Source organism: Panthera leo, chromosome B3 (assembly GCF_018350215.1).
Source record: "Panthera leo isolate Ple1 chromosome B3, P.leo_Ple1_pat1.1, whole genome shotgun sequence".
NCBI classification, from domain to species: domain Eukaryota; kingdom Metazoa; phylum Chordata; class Mammalia; order Carnivora; family Felidae; genus Panthera; species Panthera leo.
Window position 1 is genome coordinate 112,706,085 of NC_056684.1, and position 22,616 is coordinate 112,728,700.

General features: G+C 35.6%; 1 protein-coding gene, 2 long non-coding RNA genes and 1 other non-coding gene across 10 annotated transcripts in view; 2 read left to right on the top strand and 2 right to left on the bottom strand.

The window, feature by feature from the left end:
* PALS1 (protein associated with LIN7 1, MAGUK family member) overlaps positions 1-22,616 on the top strand; it is a 99,925-nt gene that overhangs the window by 71,077 nt on the left and 6,232 nt on the right. For 5 of the 6 annotated variants that reach the window (XM_042943555.1, XM_042943549.1, XM_042943551.1 and 2 more), the window contains exons 8-14: positions 2,702-2,885; positions 6,558-6,629; positions 6,981-7,052; positions 9,249-9,416; positions 10,335-10,537; positions 11,801-11,911; positions 18,661-18,833. In XM_042943555.1, coding sequence (XP_042799489.1) covers positions 2,702-2,885; positions 6,558-6,629; positions 6,981-7,052; positions 9,249-9,416; positions 10,335-10,537; positions 11,801-11,911; positions 18,661-18,833 — 983 coding nt within the window. Of the gene's footprint in view, positions 1-2,701; positions 2,886-6,557; positions 6,630-6,980; positions 7,053-9,248; positions 9,417-10,334; positions 10,538-11,800; positions 11,912-18,660; positions 19,271-22,616 lie in introns of those variants that run through there. The other variant, XM_042943554.1, reaches the window with a different exon arrangement.
* On the bottom strand, positions 1,946-10,923 carry LOC122222849. The gene is made up of 3 exons (XR_006203915.1): positions 10,883-10,923; positions 10,317-10,421; positions 1,946-2,835 (listed from the first exon to the last, which is right to left on the bottom strand). It is a non-coding gene; the product is annotated as an uncharacterized LOC122222849 (long non-coding RNA).
* On the bottom strand, positions 11,847-22,515 carry LOC122222848. Of its 2 annotated transcripts, none has more exons than XR_006203913.1 (3): positions 22,432-22,515; positions 12,270-12,391; positions 11,847-11,933 (listed from the first exon to the last, which is right to left on the bottom strand). It is a non-coding gene; the product is annotated as an uncharacterized LOC122222848 (long non-coding RNA). The 2 variants fall into 2 exon arrangements; XR_006203914.1 differs by lacking the exon at positions 22,432-22,515 and adding an exon at positions 14,535-14,614.
* Positions 13,367-13,473, top strand: LOC122223258. The gene has a single exon (XR_006204144.1). It is a non-coding gene; the product is annotated as a U6 spliceosomal RNA (small nuclear RNA).

A 22,616-nucleotide genomic window follows, 5' to 3' on the forward strand; every position in this document is an offset into this window, starting at 1 on the left:
TTAGTTTCCCTTAGGGTAGTAGTTCCCTAAGATTTTAGGGTACATTTCTTTCTTTCTTCCTCTCTTTCTTTCATTCATTCATTCATTTATTTTTAAATGCTTATTTATTTATTTTTGAGAGAGACAGCACACAAGTGGGGGAAGGGCAGAGAAAGAGGGAGACAGAATCTGAAACAGGCTCCAGGCTCTGAGCTGTCAGCGCAGAGCCCAACACAGGGCCCGAATCACAAACTATGAGATCATGACCTGAGCTGATGTTGGATGCTTAACCGAATGAGCCGCCCAGGCACTAGGGTATGTTTTAAATGGCATGTGTGTAACAGTTATCCGAGGAACCTAGTTAAAATGCAGAGTCGAAGTCAGAGATGTGGCATAAGAATTTAGTATTTTGATAAACATTCTAGGCAAGTGATCTTAGCAGAACACTTTGAAAACATGATCTGTATTGCTTTCAGAAAGCTATTTGATAAAATCGTCAGTCAGGTGACCAAATTAGTCTGATCTCCTAGATGTCTAAAATAAAAGCCTGATAACAAAAATCTCTCTACCTCCTTAAATAATCCCTGTGATTCCATAATTAGATTCCTAAGACTCTTTGGCTAAAAAGGCAACAATTTAAGCAGATTTTGGAAGATTGGTTGACAGGGACTTCTAGATTATCCTACATTTTATGCCAAGGTTATAAATTGTATGTATAATCTCTTTAATCCAAGTCTCAACTGTGTTTTGATTCTCTGCTACTTTTGTATAACTTTCTAAAATTTATTTTTGGTTTTACCTGGCAGAGTTTTCAAGGTGTTAAAACTCTGTTTTCACATTAACAGTAAGGCTCTTTAGGGCACTCTCTAGCTGGAATGAAGCAGAACACAGTCCAAATGAAAGAGGTCTCTTAACCATATTTAATCCAAGAGTGTGTACGTTGTGATTCCATTTGTATGAAGCAAAATACCGGGAAAACTAATCTATGCTTCTAGAAATCAGGATGATGTTTGCCCTTGGAGGACATAGAGTGGTTAGTGACTGAAAGGTACAGGAGTCAGGGCTTCTCACGTGCTGGTGATATTCTCGTTCTTGATTTGCATGCTGGTTATACAGGTATGTTTCATTTGTGGAATTCATTGAGCCATACATTTATGACTTTGTGTACTATTTGAACTTACGGAGTACATCCATGAAAAGATAACCCCAAAAAAAGCAGACTAGCTATGTAAGTTCTGCATTTTTAACTGGATCATTTGCTTTATTTCAGTATTGCCAGTTTTATATTGGGAGTTGGATTTTCTCATTTCCTATATATAGTAGTTAGTAAAATATTTTTCTGAAATTATGAAAATATTTAAGACACCCTCAAGCATAATTTCTGAAAGAGGCTGTTACTTTCATGAGGATTCTTGGTTATGCCTTATGGAGGGAGATGGATTAGATATATAGAGATATATTTTTATCACTTATAAAGTGTTTTATCAAATTTCATATATCCATCATCATTGAAAATACTCAATTTTGTGTTTTAGGAGCTGAAAAAAGATACTGTACTTTCATAAAACAATTCTTGAAGCAGACCAGTATTATTTTTATGATAGGTGGCCTCAATTATGGTGAGGATGTAAAAGGCAATAACAATTGGATAGAAAAGGACTCCGAATAATAAAATTCTTAAGCTGTCAATTAGTTGCTTGGCTCATTGAGCTGAAACCTGAAGTTTAACCTCTATGGGGCAGAAACACTCATTGCATATAGGTGCTGGATTTCATTAGATGAAAATGGACTTCTTACAGATTTTGGAAATGTCACATGTCACTTAACCAGGCTGGATGAAAATTATAATGGAAAGTTAAAGAGAATATTAATATTAATTCTTTTTACTTTATTAAAATTAAGACAACTTTGTTACATCTTATAGAGGTATATTGGAGGAAATAGTATAGGAATAACTTAGCTCTCAGTAAGATTCATGTGAATTCTTACCTTTAATGCTGCAAGTGTAACACATTTTTTTGATATGCAGAAAAATTGTTAGCAAAAATTATAACCATACAACTAGTTAAATTTCAAAGCCTACAAATAGAATACACAGGAATTTGTTATAAACTTGATTTAGGTTATTTTAGCAGTTTGGGGTGTGATTGTTTATGAACCTAAACAGATCCCTTTTAAAAGAAACACTGAGAGAAGTTTAAGGCACAGTCGCACTGACAGTGTATTCAAGAAGGGTAACAGCACCAGGGAAACTGACACTCTCCTGCATAAGTGACAGATGTGGTGAGGTTTAATCCACATTTCTAGATAGTAGTGGTTTAGAAATTACATACCTTACTGCAGAGTCATTGTTTTCAAAGGTCAGGAATAGAGGGGGAAATGGTCTCAGTTACATTCCTTCTGCTTCTCTCAAGCCTTTGAGGCCCCTTAGCACTTCAGGCTCAGTTAGCAGCTAACAGTGCAGTCCTGTGCATACTTTTATACAGTTTTTGTTTGTTGTTTGTACTCTAGTACATGTTTGTAATCAACAGAGTGGTGAACTTAACTGAAGAAAACAAGCCTGAGAAAATACTGCAGTTACTTAACTAAACCTCCCTTCTTTCAACTCATAATTGCTTTGCACTAATAAAATTGTAACATTTTGATTATATTTATGCTGAATATTTTGTGTTGCCATTTCATCATTACCGTTGTTTTAATTTTTACCCTTTTTATCTTTTAGATCCATGTGAAAGCTCATTTTGACTATGACCCCTCAGATGACCCTTATGTTCCATGTCGAGAGTTAGGTCTATCTTTTCAAAAAGGCGATATACTTCATGTCATCAGTCAAGAAGATCCAAATTGGTGGCAAGCCTATAGAGAAGGGGACGAAGATAATCAGCCTCTAGCTGGGCTTGTTCCAGGTAAAAAGACAATATAGTATAAAGTACATATTTAAAAGAACATTTTGGAAAGAGCCCAAATGTCCATCAATGGATGAATGGATAAAGAAGATGTGGTATGTGTGTATACACACACACACACACACACACACAAAATGGAGTATTACTCGGCAATAAAAAAGAATGAAATCTTGCCATTTGCAACTATGTGGATGGAACTAGAGGGTATTATGCTAAGCTAAATTAGAGAAAGACAAATATCTTATGACTTCACTCATGTGAGGACTTTAAGACACAGAACAGATGAACAAAGGGAAGGGAAGCAAAAATAATATAAAAACAGGGAGGGGAACAAAACATAAGAGACTTAAATATGGAGAACAAACAGAGGGTTACTGGAAGGGTTGTGGGAGGGGGGGAAGGGCTAAATGTGTAAGGGGCATTAAGGAATCTACTCCTGAAATTGTTGTACCATATGCTAACTAACTCGGATGTAAATTTTAAAAATTTTTTTAAAAATTAAAAAAAAAATCACTTTGGGGCATCTGGGTGGCTCAGTCAGTTAAGCATCTGGCTCTTGATTTTGGCTCAGTTCGTGATCTCACAGTTTGTGAGATCAAGCCCCATGTCAGGCTCTGCCACTGACAATGTGGAGCCTGCTTGGGATTCTCTCTCTCTCCCTCTCTGCCTCACCCCTGTTCACTCTTTCTAAAAACAAATAAACTTAAAAAAAAAAATATTTGAAATATAAGGCTTCACAGAGAAGAACTCGCTTTTTCATGTCCTTTAAAAACGGATGTGGTTACTTTTTCATGCAGTTGAGTCTATGTGTATAAAACCACAGAAGGCCACAAACCGTCTGCTTTAAAATCCAAAAGCTGAAAACAGATTTTGTCTATACTCAGTCATATTTCAAGGAATGAGGAATGGGCTTCTTATATTAACTTCAGGGGATGATGCTACACCCTTGATTCTTCACAGTAACAGACACGAGATGTTCCTCTAGAAATCCTGCGGTATTGAGTAGCCATCATGTTCTACTTAGTGCTCGTGCCAAATATCAATTTGATATCTTCTCATCATGCCAGCCTTAGCCCATAAATATTTAGAACTAGAGTATATTGACTGATTGTATTGAGTTTCTAAAAGTATAGAGATGCACCAAGGAGATTTCAGTGATATCATTTGTAAGGTTTTTTTTTTATAGGACAAATAAATGAACCCACCTTAGTTTGAGTTTGATGATGGTTTTGTTAGAAGACTTCTTAAGAAGTCATATTGTCTACCTTCCATTAATGTCTGCTGTCATAACAACAGTCTACATCCATATGTACTATAAAAATGTGCCATAGAAGTACATGACTGTAATGCTTTTAAACATTTTAATATGTAACTGATCAAAATTATTTTGCTCCTTATTTTTTCTAAATCTGTTAACATCAGATACTTATTTTTATTTCTTTTTTACTTTAAAATTTTAGTGCTCTAAAATTTTCCATCACCATATTTACTTGTTTTTACTAGGAATGCAGTCTGTATAGCTCCTGAAGATAACCTGGTTATCTTTAATGCTTCTTGAGTGTATCAGGCTCAGTATTAATGGTTTTGCTTTTGTTCTTATGAAATACACTGAGTTCTGCAGATTATGCCAACATAGATGGAATTTGCTTATTGATTTCCAAGAATCCTTGGCTTGAAACAAAAAAAAAAACTAGATATAAAAATTTAAAAAGTTGAACTCTAGTCCGAGTTTTTTAAGTAAAACCACTTTTATCTTTCAAAAAAAAATACATTTGATTTTAAGGTAGATCTCTGAAAACAAGATGAAAATCAAAAACTTTGAAAGCCGCCTATATTAAAATCTTAATTCTAAGAGGAAAAACTTAGAATGAAATGTTTTTCATTTATTTGTATCATTGGTAGCTGAAAGGTGGAAGTAAAAAAATGATTAAAACATATATATGTACATATGTATATGTGAAGAAAAAGGGATTGAGAAGAATAAATGCAAGGCAATACATTGAGTAGTATCTTAAATTCAAATGGTGAATGTTCACATATTATTTTGTAAAGTGACCTCCTGGAATTAATTTCTTTAATTTGAGATAATTTTAACTGATCCAGAACCAAGATCCAACATAGTACTTTCTACATAGTAAATGCTTAATGAAAGCTTTGTAAAAATTGAACTATTAAATTTTCTAACACTGGTTTATTATTTATCTTCTATTATAAGATATTATATTCTAGTAAAACATGTCCTAGGATTGGTTGATAGGCTGAAACTTAATACTTTAAACATTTGGAGGCTTATAATTATAGCTGACATACTCTCATACGATGGCAGGAAGATTTAAAAGGGAATATATTCTGCCAACTAGACTGAGTTTCATGTCTTTGTACCCTCAGCACATAGCCTGGTGTCTTCCATATGTATCACAGATTCTTTACTACATGATCTAAAATTAAACTGATCTCATTATACATTATTAGTTATTGAGAAGAAAGAGCAGTCAGTTCCATTGAAGGGAGGAAAACATAAAAAAGAGGAAATAAAATGTTATGGTTTCATAGTACCATGAAAGAGCACTGTCTTGGAGAGTAAGATAGGAATTTGAATCCTAATTCTGCTCCTTTTGAGTCTTCAGTAAATCACTTAATTTCATTGAGGTGTAGCTACCTCACCTGTAAATTCAGAAAATAATGCTTCATAAAAACATCAGTGTTATGCATAAAAATCTGTCAATTGGGGCCTGATAAGAAATCGTCACCAGAAACAAATGATATCTACTACTATTTTAGTTTACTTTATGGTGATCCTCCCCTCAGAAAAACCTTTTCCAAATGCTACTTGTTGGTTAAATTGAAAAATTAAAAAGACTCTGTTTTGGATAAAATTTTGTGTCAAATAAGTACGATCTATTCTTTGGGAGTTAACCCAGTAATCTCTAGAACATATTTATATCTTATGATTGAATCCATCCAGTTATTTCTGTGTCTAATTTTTTGTTTTTTCATTTGTTTGTATATGAGAAAGGGAAATAAATAGTAACTGGTTTGATTACTAAGAACCACTGGAAAGTGGGTAGGGAGGTAAGGGCTGGAAGGTTCTTTGAAAAGCAAATAAATGTTGATCCTCTTCACAGAAACCTTGAACCAAAGAATCAAACAGTTATAATGTAGTATAAATATCAGTAATTATTACTGAAAACAATAATGCTGAAAAGAGGCCAGTTAATACTTTTAGTCATAAAACATTACTGTGTGCTAGAATACAGAGAATACAACTTTTAAGTTTTGTTGAAAATTGCATGTTGAGGAAAAGAGTGAAAAGGAAAACTATTTGTCACAATCCATCTCTTAGACTGAGACGGAGGGGAATTCACAAGAACTTTTTAAAATACGTGTCTTACCGTTAAATAATGTACCCTCTAATTTACATTTGATCATAGTCCAACATTAGTGTTTGACATATTAGAAACATCTTATAATGTATTGTATTATTGTTGCCTGTTTGTTTCTTTTGTGGTTTATATGTTTATATTAAAAGGTTACCATAACCAAAAAAAGGAATATAAGTGAAGAGTTACTTCTGGTGTTATCCCCTTGATGAAAAAAACAAAAACCCTTCTATTCTTTTGTCTTAAATTATACTAATTTAATTATACTAATTATTTTCTTTCTGCTACTAAGGGAAAAGCTTTCAGCAGCAAAGGGAAGCTATGAAGCAAACCATAGAGGAAGATAAGGAGCCAGAAAAATCAGGTTGGACACTTAATATTTGACATTAATGAGAGGTTTCTTAGGTCTCCATCTGAACTGTTTAAATCAGTTAGAACTGTCAAGAAAGATGTATTCATGGTAAGAGTGATATGAGCAGCAAAACTGATTATCTTAGGACTCTAAATGAAGGACAAGATTTAAGTATTAAAAAGTGTCTGTGATGTGAGACTAATGGAAAATTGTAACTGTTTCCCTGAAAAATAGTTCTGTGAACAATGTAATATGTGTTTATAAATTTCAATGGAAAACTATTTCAGTTCTTCAATTTGAAATACATAGCTTTGTTCAAGGAAACAAGTACCACATTTATAGTTGTTTCTGATTATTCAACAGGAAAACTATGGTGTGCAAAGAAGAATAAAAAGAAGAGGAAAAAGGTTTTATATAATGCAAATAAAAATGATGGTGAGTTCTCCTCTAAGATATAGCTGGATTTACATCTCAAAGAGGTCTATATCTAACACTTGAAAGAAATTAAACTGCTATTTTTAGGGAGTTATACTATTAGTCCTATTTTGCTTCTTAATGTAACATATGTGCTTAAGAAAGTCATTTAGCAGAAATTATTTTCTTTTGGAATCCTATGAGTAATGCAGTGTTTTGAGTTTAGAGAAAAACTGGCATAAAAATTAAAGTACAATTTAGCATTATGTAGTGTTTGATAGATTCCTGTTTTTCCTACTTAAATTCTTTGCAAAATTAATACATGCCTCCAAATGAGTATTTTGTTTACAGTAACTCATGTCACCAAGACAACCCTTCCACAGAGCCTGCTACCTGTTGGCTGAGTCAGGCACAAAAGGAGAGTGTTTTTGTTTTGTTTTATTACTAAGATTTAAAAAAAAATTTTAAGTGTAGCTTCTCTCCACATCAAAGGCTCTAGTAACACAGGGTTTGTGTTCACAAGTGACAGCAGTCTGCTGACCTGAGTGATGGCTGTTGCCTATTAGGCACCAACTACCTTAGTTCGGCAGTTTCCACACCCAGTTTTTATAAACCCAACCTCATTTACTGCTTTTCATTACCTTCTTCATTCGTCCTTAACGTGCATTAGAATTTTCTCCCCCTGCTTTGCTTCATGTCAGAAACAAGCCAAATAATAAAGCAAAGGCACTCCTTAACTTCTTATACAATTTATAAGGCTTATTATTCTCTCAATATCTTGAGTTGTTTTTTTTTTAGGTAGCATAAATTAAACACAAAAATAAAATATTATAGGTTATTGAAAAATTCTATTTAAAAGAGATTCAGTCTACTTTAATAAAATTTTTTTTTCCAAAATAAATATCCATAATGCTAATTAAATCACTATGTAATTAAGATTTATTGAATTTTTAATCCTTTGCTCTATATTTGGGTAAGTATGTTTCTGCATCTTTTGAAACATACTAAATTGGTTCAGCTCTAATAGCTATTATAGAAAACCTGCATATCTGAAGCTTACAGATTTATAAACTAAGTCTTTATAAATAAAAATGCTGCCACAGTCTGATTGTACATGTTAGAAGGAAGAACTCAGATTTTTCAGAGTGTAAAGTATTTTGGGAAAGGCAGGAATTATATTTCTACAATAATAACTATCATTTATAATAACCATTCTATTCCAGGAGTAGTAACTATATACTTTAGATACTTTCATCCATTTAGGTCTCACAATAAATTCCTTGAGATTACAGATTAACAAACTGAAGTTCAAATATTAAAAATCTGCTTTAGTTCTTAAAGCATATATAGTTGAGCTCGAATCTAGACAGTTTGGGTTCCTACTCTGCACTCTGTGCAAAGCACTGGCAAGACTAAAATGATTGCCTGACCCCGTGGAACTTACAGCCAAGTGTGACCATATATCTGATGCTCTTTCCCCGACAGGGAGTGAGAACAGGAGTGAGAAGATAGCAGGCTGCTAGTTCTCTGCCTTTGTTCTTACCACTTGACAGCTCTGATTTCATCTGGGTTATGGGCTTTAGGAATGTTACCCCACCTTTCACAATTTATACATCTTGAATCGTGACCTCAAGTTAGTATTCCAAGTTCGGATAGCACACATAATGACCTGATTTCAAGTTATATAATCACAGAAAAGTATCCCTACTTTCTCTGATAACATTAGTTGTAGCTACTATTTGTAAATGTTTGTCAGTGCCAGGTGTTGTGCTCAGCATATATATTGTCTGATCCTTAAACCAACCCTCTAAGTGAAGTATTATCTCCATTTTACAAAAATGGCAGATAATATTCTCATTAGTTTATCCCCTGGTGCCCACCCTCTGACAGAGTATTGGCTGCAAACTAGTTATTTTACATAAGAAGGAGTGTAGTTATATTGTATTAAAACATTCAAACTATGAAGCATAAGGAGCAGTAAACACTTCCAGAAGGATCAGTATATTGTCTGATTTATTTTCGTAGTATCCTGGGAAGTATATATTCACATTGGAAAATATTCATATAATCCTACCCAGTTATTACTATCTTCATCCAAAAAGCTAAGCATTTTTAATGATAATAAAGTATCTTCTCCAATTTTTTGGAAAATTTGAGTACATTTTTATTACATGGCAATAATTCTATCTGAAGGGCTTAACTTTTTCTTTTTCAAAGATTATGACAATGAAGAGATCTTAACTTATGAGGAAATGTCACTTTATCATCAGCCAGCAAATAGGAAAAGACCTATCATTCTGATTGGTCCACAGAACTGTGGCCAGAATGAATTGCGTCAGAGGCTCATGAACAAGGAAAAAGACCGCTTTGCATCTGCGGTTCCTCGTAAGTTTGGATGCATTCTCATTTTCCTGTGCTTTTCAATTTTCTATCTTAGAACCTAACTGGAGGGAAATTTTTCATCCAGTTCATCAAAAATAGTTTTGCCCAGAAAAAAGGAACTTTGTTTTAATCAAATCTTTTGAGAATATGTAACTCAAGATAGTCATTATTGAGAAATTTCCATTTTTCCTGTGGTACTAATTATTTTCTAAATGAATTTCAATTTGCGTTTCTTACGATTCCCTATTCAATATGGAATCAGTTTCTGTTTTTTAAACTGATGCAGAAGATAGAAATGTAGACTGAATGTCTGAACACAGAAGTTCTGTTTAAAGATTTTATAGTACCTAGGGGCGCCTGGGTGGCTCAGCTGGTTAAGTGTCTGACTTCGGCTCAGGTCATGATCTTGCCCTACATCGGGCTCTATGCTGACAACTCAGAGCCTGGAGACTGCTTTGGATTCTGTGTCTCCTCTCTGCCCCTCCCCTACTCGTGCTCTGTCTCTCTCAAAAATGAATAAACGTTTAAAAATGCTGTATCTTAAAATTAAATAGTATAAGTAAATAATAAATAGGTAAGTAAGTGAATAAATATTACACAGTGCCTAATCTTATGGAAATAAACTTTAGGAAAAAAATGGTAGTGTTTAAATGCAAGAAGCAATTTAAAGTGTAAGCATAAACTGTGTTACGGCAATTAAATGTAACTATTATTAAGATACTAAAACCACATTTTTGTTCATTTCTCAGTCTAGAAATAAAACCAGTCAGTGTTAAACACATGGGCTCTTAACATTTCCTCAGTTCGTCATTTTACATTTCCTCTGTATTACAAAATTAAAATTTTTCCTGACTAGCAGAAATATCCCCCATCTTTACTCTGATCCATGCCCGTTATTTTTACCTGATTTTGTTTGCCTAGATACAACTCGGAGTAGGCGAGACCACGAAGTAGCTGGTAGAGATTACCACTTTGTTTCACGGCAAGCATTTGAGGCAGACATAGCAGCTGGAAAGTTCATTGAACATGGTGAATTTGAGAAGAATCTGTATGGAACCAGCATAGATTCTGTACGGCAAGTGATCAACTCTGGCAAAATATGTCTTTTAAGTCTTCGTACACAGGTAAATAAAGTTCTCATACTATTTTTTCCACTGGTCATCTGTTTTTTTAGTGGACAAAAGAACTTAGTCTCTACTATTTCAATTATAAACATTTGATTTAAGAAAAGTACAGGGGCGCACCTGGGTGGCTCAGTCGGATAAGTGCCCGACTTCGGCTCAGGTCATGATCTCATGGTTTGTGAGTTTGAGCCCCGCGTCGGGCTCTGTGCTGACAGCTCAGAGCCTGGAGCCTGCTTCGGATTCTGTCTCCTTCTCTCTCTGCCCCTCCCCCACTTGTGCTCTGTCTCTCTCTGTCTCAAAAATAAATGTAAAAAAACAAAAAAGAAAAGTATAAATGCGGGGCACCTCGTGGCTCAGTCAGTTAAGCGTCCAACTTCAGCTCAGGTCAGGTCATGATCTTGCGGTTGCAGTTCTTGGGTTCAAGCCCCAAATCGGGCTCTGGGTTGACAGCTTGGAGCTCAGAGCCTGGAGCCTGCTTCAGATTCTGTGTCTCCCTCTCTGCCCCTTCCCTGCTCACACTGTTGTCTCTGTCTCTCTCTGTCAAAAATAAATAAACATTAAAAACATTTTAAAGAAAGTATAAATGCTTTCACTAAATGCCTTCAGAATTCTTTAATGTTAAATTGGGTGAAAACATTTTTCAAAGAACTTACAGTAGTTAAAATGTATTGTCTTAATAATGTTATTAGATAGAAAAAGCATGTTCCTGTAATCCCTGTTTAGACAGTGTGCTTCAGTTGAGGAACACACAGTCATGCAGTGGCAAAGGCAGGGTGAAAACCACAATCTCCTAATTCAGTCTGCTTTTTCTTGGGTGTACTTTTCCAGAACTTCTTTTTATATATGTGTGTGAAATTTTTCTTTATATTCTGCTTGTATTTAGATCCCAGCACCCAATAACATTACTGCTTATTTCTACTTCCTCCAAAATGGAATTTGAATATGGTTATTTATAATCTTTATGTGATCTTATTAGAGGATATTTTAGCATCACATAGTTGTATACCTTCAGTGTCATTTTTATTTCATTATATATAAACAGGGCAAGCTAATTTGTGTGTGTGTGTTGCATAGGCACATAATATATTCTTACAGTGAATGGTAGGATCTTAAAATATTATGAATTGTTACAAAGATGTTTGGAAACATTCATAGGCAATGTTTTTTTTTTTTTTAATGATATTATTATTTGAAGTATATTACTGGGAAGCAAATAAATGATGAAAATTATTATAAAGATCCAAAATATTTTTTTTTTAATAGTCATTGAAGACTCTCCGGAATTCAGACTTGAAACCTTATATTATCTTCATTGCACCCCCTTCACAAGAGAGACTTCGTGCATTATTGGCCAAGGAAGGCAAGAATCCAAAGGTAATAATGTTGTACTGTTCCACTGAAAGTAAACATGAAAGAGTCATGACCTAATATGTCACAAATGCTTAAAAGCTACATTGGCTTGAGCTTTCAAACTGATTATTCTTTGAGCCCTGTCACTTTTCCCAAAATTTCTGTTGTTGCTTCTGGCTGGACTATGACAGCTCTCCAAAGCAGGGACTTCCCTTGTTGTTCCCCACACCGTCTCTATTGTTATCCCAAATGTGTGGTTACTCTTGGTATTCCTTAACCTTCTTTACATGGGTCCCTGTTATTTCCAATAGAGATTATGTGACCTCCCTGCTTTCTACCCCCAAAGAAAAAAGTTCTCAGCAGATTCTTAGGGATTACCCACTTTTCTTTGTTAGATACTCTGTATATGGGGGGAGCCGAGTTGGGTGCTCTTGATTTTCTCTTCTTTTTTCTCATTGAAATTTATGTTCTATTTGCCTTCTCCCTTTGGTCTTCTCAAATGACCTGAAACGGAAAAATTTTTTTTTAATTATTTTAGATGCTGGACATGGTTGAGGTAGTTCACATTTTACTAAACATTGTTAATAACAAAATTATACTGATGTACTTAATCAGAAAGCATTGACTTTGTTTAAATATGTGAAATGAAAACTGTCAAGTGACTTACTATATCAAAGTAACAAGTATTTTCCCTTGTTTTTTTGCTGATTTTTAAAAAAAATTTTTCTAATTTTTTATTTTTTAATGTTTATTTCTGAGAGAAAGTGAGTGAGCATGAGGGTGGAGGGGCAGAGAGAGACAGGGATACAGAATCCCAGGCAGGCCCCACGCTGTCAGCACAGAGCCTGACACAGGGCTCGAACCCACAAGTTGTGTGAGATCATGACCTCAGCTGAAACCAAGAGTTGGATGCTTAACCAGCTGAGCCACCCAGGTACTCCCCACCCCCCGCTTTTTTTTAATGCTTATTTTTGAGAGAGAGGATGTGTGAGTGGGGGAGGGACAAAAAGAAGGGGGACAGAAGATCCAATAGAGAGCCTGATGGGGGGCTCAAACTCAGGGAACCATGAGATAATGACCTGAACCAAAGTCAAATGCTCTACTGATGAGCCACTCAGATGCCCCAGATATCTTAAATATTTCTGTTTTACAGAGGAATCATTTAGGTCTCCTCATTTCATTTGTTCTCTCTAAATCTCCTTAAAAACCATAAACAGGGTGCCTGGGTGGCTCAGTCGTTAAGCATATGACTTGAGCTCAGGTCATGATCTCATAGTTGGTGAGTGCGAGTCCCATGTCAGATGAGCTTGTGTCCTGCTTCAGGTAAAAAACACAAGCCGCTGGCGAGCCCGCTTCTCTCTTTCTCTCTGTCTCTCCCTCTCTGCTCTTCACTCACTTGTGCCCTCTTTCAAAAAACAAACAAACCATAAACACACATCGTCACACTTTTTTATAAGATCCTTAAAAGTCACTAAAAGCGTGCTCGCTTCGGCAGCACATATAGTAAAATTGGAACGATACAGAGAAGATTAGCATGGCCCCTGCGCAAGGATGACACACAAATTCGTGAAGCATTCCATATTTTTTAGAACAAACTGAGGGTTGATGGGGGGTGGGAGGGAGGGGAGGGTGGTTGATGAGTATTGAGGAGGGCACCTTTTGGGATGAGCACTGGGTGTTGTATGGAAACCAATTTGACAATAAACTTCATATATTGAAAAAAAAAATTTTTTTTAACATTTATTAAAAAAAAAAAGTCATTAAAAGCATAACATCACTGCTTTCCTGATTCTTGGCTATACACCATAGCCACCAGCCCTCTTTCTTCCTCCCCAAGATAATATCTTTTTCTGTTCTCGGTCTGCTTATGTTTCTTATTCAATCTATACTTGAAGGTCATATTTTTCAGTGTCTTAGGCTATAGACAATCAAGGACTTTCTCATCCTACATGATGAGCGTAATTCTGGTTGCTTTCTTTAGGCAATCTGGTTAAAGTACGCTATCTGGTTAAAGTAGTGTTTCACCCTTTTTTCAGTTTTTGCAACATAATTGTTAAGTTCATTAATTAATAGAGTCAAAGTATCTGTTGTTCTTAGCACTTGGGATGATACCCAAAAAAATGAGACAAGGTCACTGGCTGTTCTTGAGGGGGTCACAATAAAGAAAACAAAACTGATACTCTATGAAACTTAGTGCCAGTAATTACTTTGGTAGACCAGAAGAAATACCATGGTTGTTTAAGAAAAAGGCTGGATATTAAGGACGAGAGTGGACTTCATCCTACTTGTTCAGCCTAATTTTTCAATTTTCTAATGTGCACACTTAACTTTTTTGTTAGTTTTTTCTTCTCCAAGGATTCAGTATTGTGCGAAGGGCTATCTGTATACCATTCCAGAACATGTTAGGCAACCTTCTTTGGGTTGGTGGTCTGGAGTGCTCTTATGGGATTATTTATCCTATTATTTATTTTGAATTAGCTATCCCAAATTGAGTAAGGTCTAGAATGATACCAATTATACATATTTTTAAATGAAGAACTTAATCAGGACCAAGATGTTTTACTAGTTTACAGTATGCTTGATTTTCTAATGAGAAATTTCTGATTTTTAAAAATTAACTTTATTGAAATTATTTTATATATTTTACCTGTATAATTCAGTGAGTTTTGGCAAAATGTATAGCTGTGTCACTGCCATGCCAGTCAAGATTTAGAACATTTTCATCACTTTAGAAAATCTCTCCTGCTTCTTTATATAAATTAAAAATAAAAAAGTTTATTATTCTGAAAGAGAAGGGGTGGGAGAGAGACAGAATCCCAAGCAGGCTTCATGCTCAGCATAGAGCCCAATGTGGGGCTCCATCCCACAACCACGAGATTTTTACTTGAGCTACCCAGGTGCCCCCATGCTTCTCTGAAGTTAATACCCCTCCATTCTTCCCTAGGCAACCACTAATTTCCTTTCTGTGACTGTGGATTTGTCTGTTCTAGCAGTTCATTTAAGTGGAACCATAGTGTATATTTAAGTTTGCATCTGGCTTTTGATTAGCATAGTGTTACTGAGATTTATCAGTGTTGCATCTAACAGTTCATACCTACATATTGCTGAGTCGTATACCATGAGCTAAATATATCACAGTTGGTTCATTCATCAGTTAAAAACCATTTGGGTTGTTTCCAATTTTGAGCTGGTGGGATTAAAGCAGCTCGAAATATTCAGTCTTTTGGTGGACGTGGATGTTTTTGGGGTTTTTTGAATTGCTGGATCAAATGGTGAGTGTATATTTTAACTGTATAAAGTTGTAAAGCTGTTTTAAAACAGTTTGGTTCCACTTGCTCCCACTTTGGTTCCATTTGCTTCACATCCTTACCAGCTTTTGCTTTTGTTGGTTTGTCAACAACTTTTGCCATTCTGATAAGTGTGAAGTATCATTAAGGTTTTCATTTGCATTTTCCTGATGACTAATGATAGTATTTTTTCATGTGGTTATTTAAGTATATTCTTTTGTGAAATGTCTTATTTTTTAAATTGGTGGTTTTATTGAGTTGTAAATTTTTTTTTATATATTCTGGAAATATTTTCTCAAAATATTTTTAATTTTAAAGAAGCACACTTTTTCATTTTTCTTTTAATGATTTTTGCATACTGTCTGAAAATATTTGCCTACTTCCAAGATTATAAAGATTTTATCCTATGTTTTCTTATAATAGCTTTCTTGTATTTGGCTTTTACTCTTAGGTCTACAATCTCTAAAATGTCTTTGTTTTAGTATGAAGTAAGGATGGTGTTGGTTTGGTGGTTTTTGTTTTTATTATTTTTTTTAATCACATGTGGATGTTCAGTTGCTCTAGCATCATTTCTTGAAAAAGACCGTACTTTTTCCCATTGAATTCAATTGGCATGCTTTTAAAAAATCACCTGGCCAAATATGTAGTGGAGAGTGGGGTGGGATTATTTCTGGACTCCATGCTGTATTTATGCTAATTACACACTGTCTTGATTACTGCAGTTTTATTAGAAGTTTCAAAAAAGTCAGAAAAAGGAATGAAGTATTCCTACATGGTGCATCATGGATGAACCTCGAAAACATTATAAGTGAGAGAAGCCAGTCACAAAAGACTACATGTTGTATGATTACATTTTATGGCAAACCTATAGGGACCTAAAGTAGATTAGTGGTTGCCTAGGGCTGGGGGTTGGGAGACAATGGAGAGTGGCTGCCTAGGGGTATGGATTTTTTGGCTGGGGTGGGAGAATGATTGAAAATATTCTAAAATTGTGCTGTTGATTGCAGAACTCTGTGACTATACTAAAAATGATTGAATCATTCATTTTAAAATGGGTGAATTATAAATTAATTGTATCTCAAGAAAAGTGTTATCAAAAAAGAAAATCCCAGATGTTTCTGTGAAATTGAAAAGATGATTTCAGGGGCACCTGGGTGGCTCAGTTGGTTAAGCATCCGACTTTGGCTCAGGTCATGATCTCACGGTTCGTGGGTTCAAGCCCTGAATTGGGCTCTGTGCTGACAGCTCAGAGCCTAGAGCCTGCTTCGGATTCTGTGTCTTCCTCTTTCTCTGCCCCTCTCCTGCTCACACTATCTCTCTCAAAAGTAAACATGAAAAAAAATTTTTTTGAAAAGATGACTTTAAAGTTTATATGGAAATTGAATAACCAAACACTTTAGAAAAAGAACAGAGAGGCCTTTGTCTTTGTTAATTTTCTTTATTGTCTGTCTCTTATTTCATTAACTTATACTTACTTTGGCTTTAATTTGCACTTGCTCTAGTTTCCTGAAGAAAACTTAGATTTTAAAATCTTTCTTTTCTAATAGGCAGTTAATAAATTTCCCTTTAAACAGTTCCTTAATGGCATCCTACAAATTTTGAGGTAATTTTTCCATTATCTTGTCAGAAATACTAATTCCCTTTGTCCTTTTCTTCTTTAATACATGGGTTATTTAGAAGAATGTAATTTTCACCAATTTGGAGATTTAAAAAAATACTTTATTGATTTGTAATTCCATTATGGTCCAAGAACATTGTAGCCTTTCAAAAATGTTTGAGCCTTATTTTTATGACCCAGCATCAGTTGTGTGTGCATGTTCCATAAATGTAATGGTTAGAATGTATAGAGGGTGGTGTATCTGATTGCCTTTTTATTCCACTTATGTTTTATCTCCTTTGGTATTTCTAGTAGTGCTTTTTATCACTCATACGATAGAAGTATTGAGCAAAAACAAGTCCACATGGACCAGTCAGGAAAGTGATGGTGTTCCTCCCTGGATGCAGAATGTAAATAATCAGTTAATCTGATTGTGCTCTGAATTCCTGCTAGAATGGGGGTCTGAGAGGGCTAAACTCCTATGCCAGTTTTTTCAGTCCAAAACTTTTTGAGTAAAAACATTTTGTTTCATCTTAGGTATAAATTGTTATTTGAAAAATAAGAGGAAATTAAAAGTACCAAATGGTAGATGCCATTTTGGCAAAGGACAAAATAATGTCTTAAATTTGATAAAGAAAAAACAGATGGATTGTTCATGTGAACCTTCGTAAGATGTAGGGTTTTACATTTCAACTCTAGCACCACAAAATTTAGATTCTGTTTTGAGTTCTGGAATGTTCTTTCAATAATACTGAGATTTGAGTAGAATAAGTTTTAGCAAGAATGTTACAGTGTATTTAGTTATCATGGTGTAGTAGAATCCCCTAGGAAACAAAGGATTCTGTGTACCACAGCCAGATGCACAACATTCCAGAATGAAAATTAGCCACACAAGAAACTGCTGCAGGACAAGCCAGAGCTGTCATATTTTTAATAGGTTTTCCTACTGTTACAGAAGTTCAACCAGTTGAATGATAGAAGTTGTTTTGCATTGAGTGTCCAATGTAGTATTGGCGTGTCTTTTATATCTGAGACATTTGGACTTGAGTTTAATTAGTTCTCTTCATTGACAAGGGGTGATCTGGGTGCTGTTTTACTTTCTTGAACACATGTGCCTGGTAATCCAGAGGATTCTGAAGAAGTTTTGCACCTAGCTTTATCTCTAAGGCTCATCTATATGAAACAGCTGTTTCCTTTACCGAGTATTTTAAAGTAGCCTACTCTGTATCATTTCTGAAACTCTTCTTAGGATACTTCTTTTGCATCTTTAAAGACCTCCTTTGTGTACTGAAAATAGAGAAGCAGTTTAAAGGCAAGTAATTCCCCCAAAACATTTATTAGATTATTAAATCTTGGGTTGACCAATGTTTTCATAGAAAGTATCCACTCTGTTGATCCTTTTCTTTTCCCTTGATGTTTATTTACCCTGCCGAACAGATATAAAGGGCAGTGGCTCTTTATAAAGCCAAGAGTAGATGGCATTTTGGGTCCTACCAGCCTTGCTTCAACCAGAAGGGTTCGCTCTATTACAAAAGTTATTTTTTAGGGAAAGTTTATAATGCCCTAAAATGCTTGAAAAGGAAGGTCTGTAGGGAATTCAAAGTAACAGTCTTTGCTCTTGAAGCCCCTAGTCTAGTGGGTAAGACAGAAATATTTGAAAACCTAACAGTAAAAACAGATTATGTTGCGTTCCAAATGATTCAGTATGAGTCCTAATTGACGCCAGAGCAAAGGAAATCACTGAGGCCAAGACAGGGTTGAGGAGCAGCTCCTGAAGTTGCATATATTGAGACAGCAGGCAATATAAGGTCATTTTTTTGTTCTTGAGTCATCTCTGACTCGTCTATTTTGTTAACGGAATTACCTCAGTTTTTGTCTTCTTTTTACAGCCTGAAGAATTGAGAGAAATCATAGAGAAGACTAGAGAGATGGAGCAGAACAATGGGCACTACTTTGACACGGCAATTGTGAATTCAGATCTTGATAAAGCCTATCAAGAATTGCTTAGGTTAATTAACAAACTCGATACTGAACCTCAGTGGGTGCCATCCACTTGGCTCAGGTGAGGGAAACATCCGTTCTGTGGCGTGATTGGACCTGATCTGGCAGCCTACCACTAGGAAGATAGCCTTGATACTTCAGCAAGACCCTGAGTACAGGTGGAAGGCCAAATAAGCTATTCTTTAATCTCAAGCTAGGGAGAAGAAAATCCCCTTAGGCAATTTGTTCATAGCGGTTATTATTCTGTATACATGGCTTCAGAGGTTCTTGGCTCCTTTGGGGATTCTAAATGGAAGCTTTCAACAGACCAGTTCCATTTTATCCATGTAAAAACTTTAATTCTGTTTTCACCTAACTAAATCTTTTCTGCCTGGCCCTAGTTCCATGAAAAACTTGTGGGACTATACCCAACGGGCCAGATCTCGCATAGTTATAAATATTGATGCTATTTAACAGTTAAAGGACTCTGTGGGAATTGGGGGGATGGGGACTGTGCACTGGGCAAGACAGTATTTGGTTAGAAGGCTGGTTTTGTCATCAGAAATCATTGCCTGGGGATTCCTAGCTGGCTCAGTTGGTGGAGCATGAGACTGTTGATCTCTGGAGCACCACACTGGGTGTAGAGATACTTTAAAAAATGTGTTTTCCTGAAAAGTAAGAAAAATGGTGCCACTTTGGTCTCAAGCTACTCTGTTAGGCTTGAATTCATTTGTGTGTCTTTTAATTCTTAAAACATTCCGTTAGAAACATCAGTTTTTTAGCTACTTTGTGGATCAGAGTTCACTGCACACTCAACAGATTCTGATCTAGTTAAACTTACACAGCATATGCTGATCTTTTTAAAACTGTCACAACTGATTCTATAACCTTGCTTTCTTTAATCTGTATAGTACAATAGAATGTATAAGTTACACTTATGAATGGCAGATGGTCATAAACTGTTGATCGTTTCTTCCTCATGATGCAAGTAGTTTTTCATATACATGAGAAGACAGCACATTCGACAGTTTTTGCATTTTTATACATGAGCACAGTAGAATTTGAGGACTATGCCATATAGGTAATAAACTGGAATTCTGTGATGAATATAGCTGCTGTACTGTATACTGATATTTAATAGATTGACAAATGGTTATTGATAACACTCAGCATTGGAATAAAATTATATTCAAGGGGAAATGCTAGAACAATTGACTTTGAGATCACAAGGAAAGGATGACCTGAAAGTCATTTGAACATTATAGGAAAAGAACTTGGGGGGGGGGGGGGGGGGGAGGGGTTAAGCGTATAGAAACAGATTTTTATCCTATCACGTTCTGCCTCTTATGACCAGAATGCAGCAGCTTGCTACACCATAAATGTTTAAGCTAATGGGATTTTCATACTATCTCTATAGCTGTAGCTTTAAATTTTAACTTCTGTAATTGGCATGGAAAGTTATTTTGTAGTCTTTTCAAGCCTTTAGGGATGGTGTGATGTGTGTCAAATGACCTCAAATGTGAATGTCTTGATTTTATTTTTATGATGACTTTAGCTACAGCATTTCCTGTTCCCAAAGCTAAACACTGGAATAACATGGAGTTGTCACTTAATTTAACATAAGCAATTGTTCTTAAGGTGTTTTTCTTGGTGTCGTGTATGTATTTGATTTCTGTGTAATTTTATTTGAACAAATGTAGATAGTTTATGTTGCCGTTCTCTGTTCAAATTTGCATGGCCTTGAAGTTGGCTGCAATGTGTCTTATGTGGAAATTCTTCCTAAGGAAAGGTTATCTTGAAAGTAACATTCCTGGGTTAAGGGAAGGAATGCCACACATACTATTTTTCAGGTCTGAAACACTCCAGCTTCGGGCAGTGAAAACCAAGGAATATTAGCACTTAACTCTTCAGTTCTCCAGTTTACCTTTCATTCCTTAGGCGAAAGTAGTCTATGGTAGACAGTGGAGTTTTTTGAGCTGCTTTTCATAAAACTGTTTTCAGCCCTAGCATCTAAAATGGTGGCAGTTTAAGTAGCTCTTGTGCCAGTTCCTAAGCCTGCAGGCTTTAAAAGCAAATCTCCTACCAAGGCACATGCCATGTCAAAGTATACTTTTTGAGGGTCAGTGAAGGCCTATATAGATCTCATTAGCACTGGTAGAGGGATAGAAATGTTCACATCCCAAACTTTTTTCAGTCCCAGTAACATGGATGTATTGTGTTGATATTCAACACAGCATCCCCCTACACAAAGTGAAAACTTAGTTGTTTTTGACTTCCTTAAAAAAACAAAAAACCTTGCTATACACCCAGTTGTCCAACTGCTCTGGCCACAGTTCATTTCCTGTCCCTTGTGGTTCTGATTGGCGACTCCAGTGTGAGAGAGGTCTTATCCACTTACAGAATGGTATCAATAGCTAAAAAAATGCATATTCAAATAAGGAAATCTCTTCCTTTGCTAAATTTTCATAAGTCACAACAACTGGAAAGGAAAACAGTACTTAACACTAATTCAGATTTGCTTTATCTGAAAAATGTAATGTCTGGATTTTTTTTTCCTTATGGCCTAAGGAATATTGATAAGGAATAATTTGAATGTAATTTTGTGAATGTGTATGGAAAATATAAACCAGGGATTTAGCCTTAATAAAAGGTAACCATTCTTGACATCTATTGTTAATCCTCCTTTGTACTCTTATCTTGTATCTGCACTCTTATTTTGAGTTGTCCTACTGCACACTGTCTTGTAAAAACAAAAGTAAAATTATATTTCAAATAAAACCATTAAGTTGTGTTTATGTCCACTATTCAAGGTTTCAACTCATGTAACCACCCTGTCTTCAACTTTTTGCCATAAAGTTCACTGGATTCTCTGGGTGAAACGTCCAATACCTTTTCATGTATTCTTAATGGCGGGGGAGTGCCCCCTATTGGTACAGATGTAGGTTCTGTCTCCTGGTTTTAAAAAATTAAAGACAGCTTAACATTGTGAACTTAATCATATAATAGGCAAATTCCACTTCTATGCAGCCAAGGATTGTAGGACATGGTTAACTCCCACCCTAGCCTCGAGTAGACCACATTCACTTCTCCCTTTTCTACTCTACCTCTCTAGATCTCCCAGAAGAAGCAAATCATACCAACAAAAAGTGTCACACATATACATACCTGCTACCCAGCTGGCTTTCCATTCTTGATCATTCCCTTCCCCTATGGATCACATCACCCCACACAAACTGTTCACAATTTCTAGTTGATCAGTATGCTAAAACTATAAAGTCATCTGAAGTTGTGTAGGGAGTTTGGCCAAGGCCAATAAAAAATGGAGTTTTAAGAAGCCATGGGAAAAATCTAGGTTCTTCTCTGGCCTCAGTGCTTTAAGGTGAACACTAATTTTACCTAAATGAAAAACTATTAAGTAACCTGGCTCTCTATAAGTACACTTCAAGCTAACTTTTGCCTCCTAGAGAGGCAGTACATACTGCTTAAGAACCAATGCCTCCATGCCAGCTCTGCTATTTGACCTGACAAAGCTTCAGTTTTCTCATCTGCAAAATGGAGACGATAGGATTTACACCTTACTCCGGTAGTGGGAGGATTAAATGTAAGCAGGTCAATGTTACCTATTTTCAAAGCTCAGGAACTCACTCACTGGTTTTCCAATCATTATCAAAGTTACTTACAGAATAAAAGCTCCGATTCAATGTAACAGGATTCCCTAAAACTCAGCTCCTCCAGCACAAGCCTTGTGTCTTACCTTTACCCAAAGTTTTAAATCTAGGGGAGGCAAAAAAGGATAGAGGTTAAAGGTATCAAAACACTAAGGGCTGACTGCCTAGATTCACTACTTCTAGCTTTTTGGCCTAGG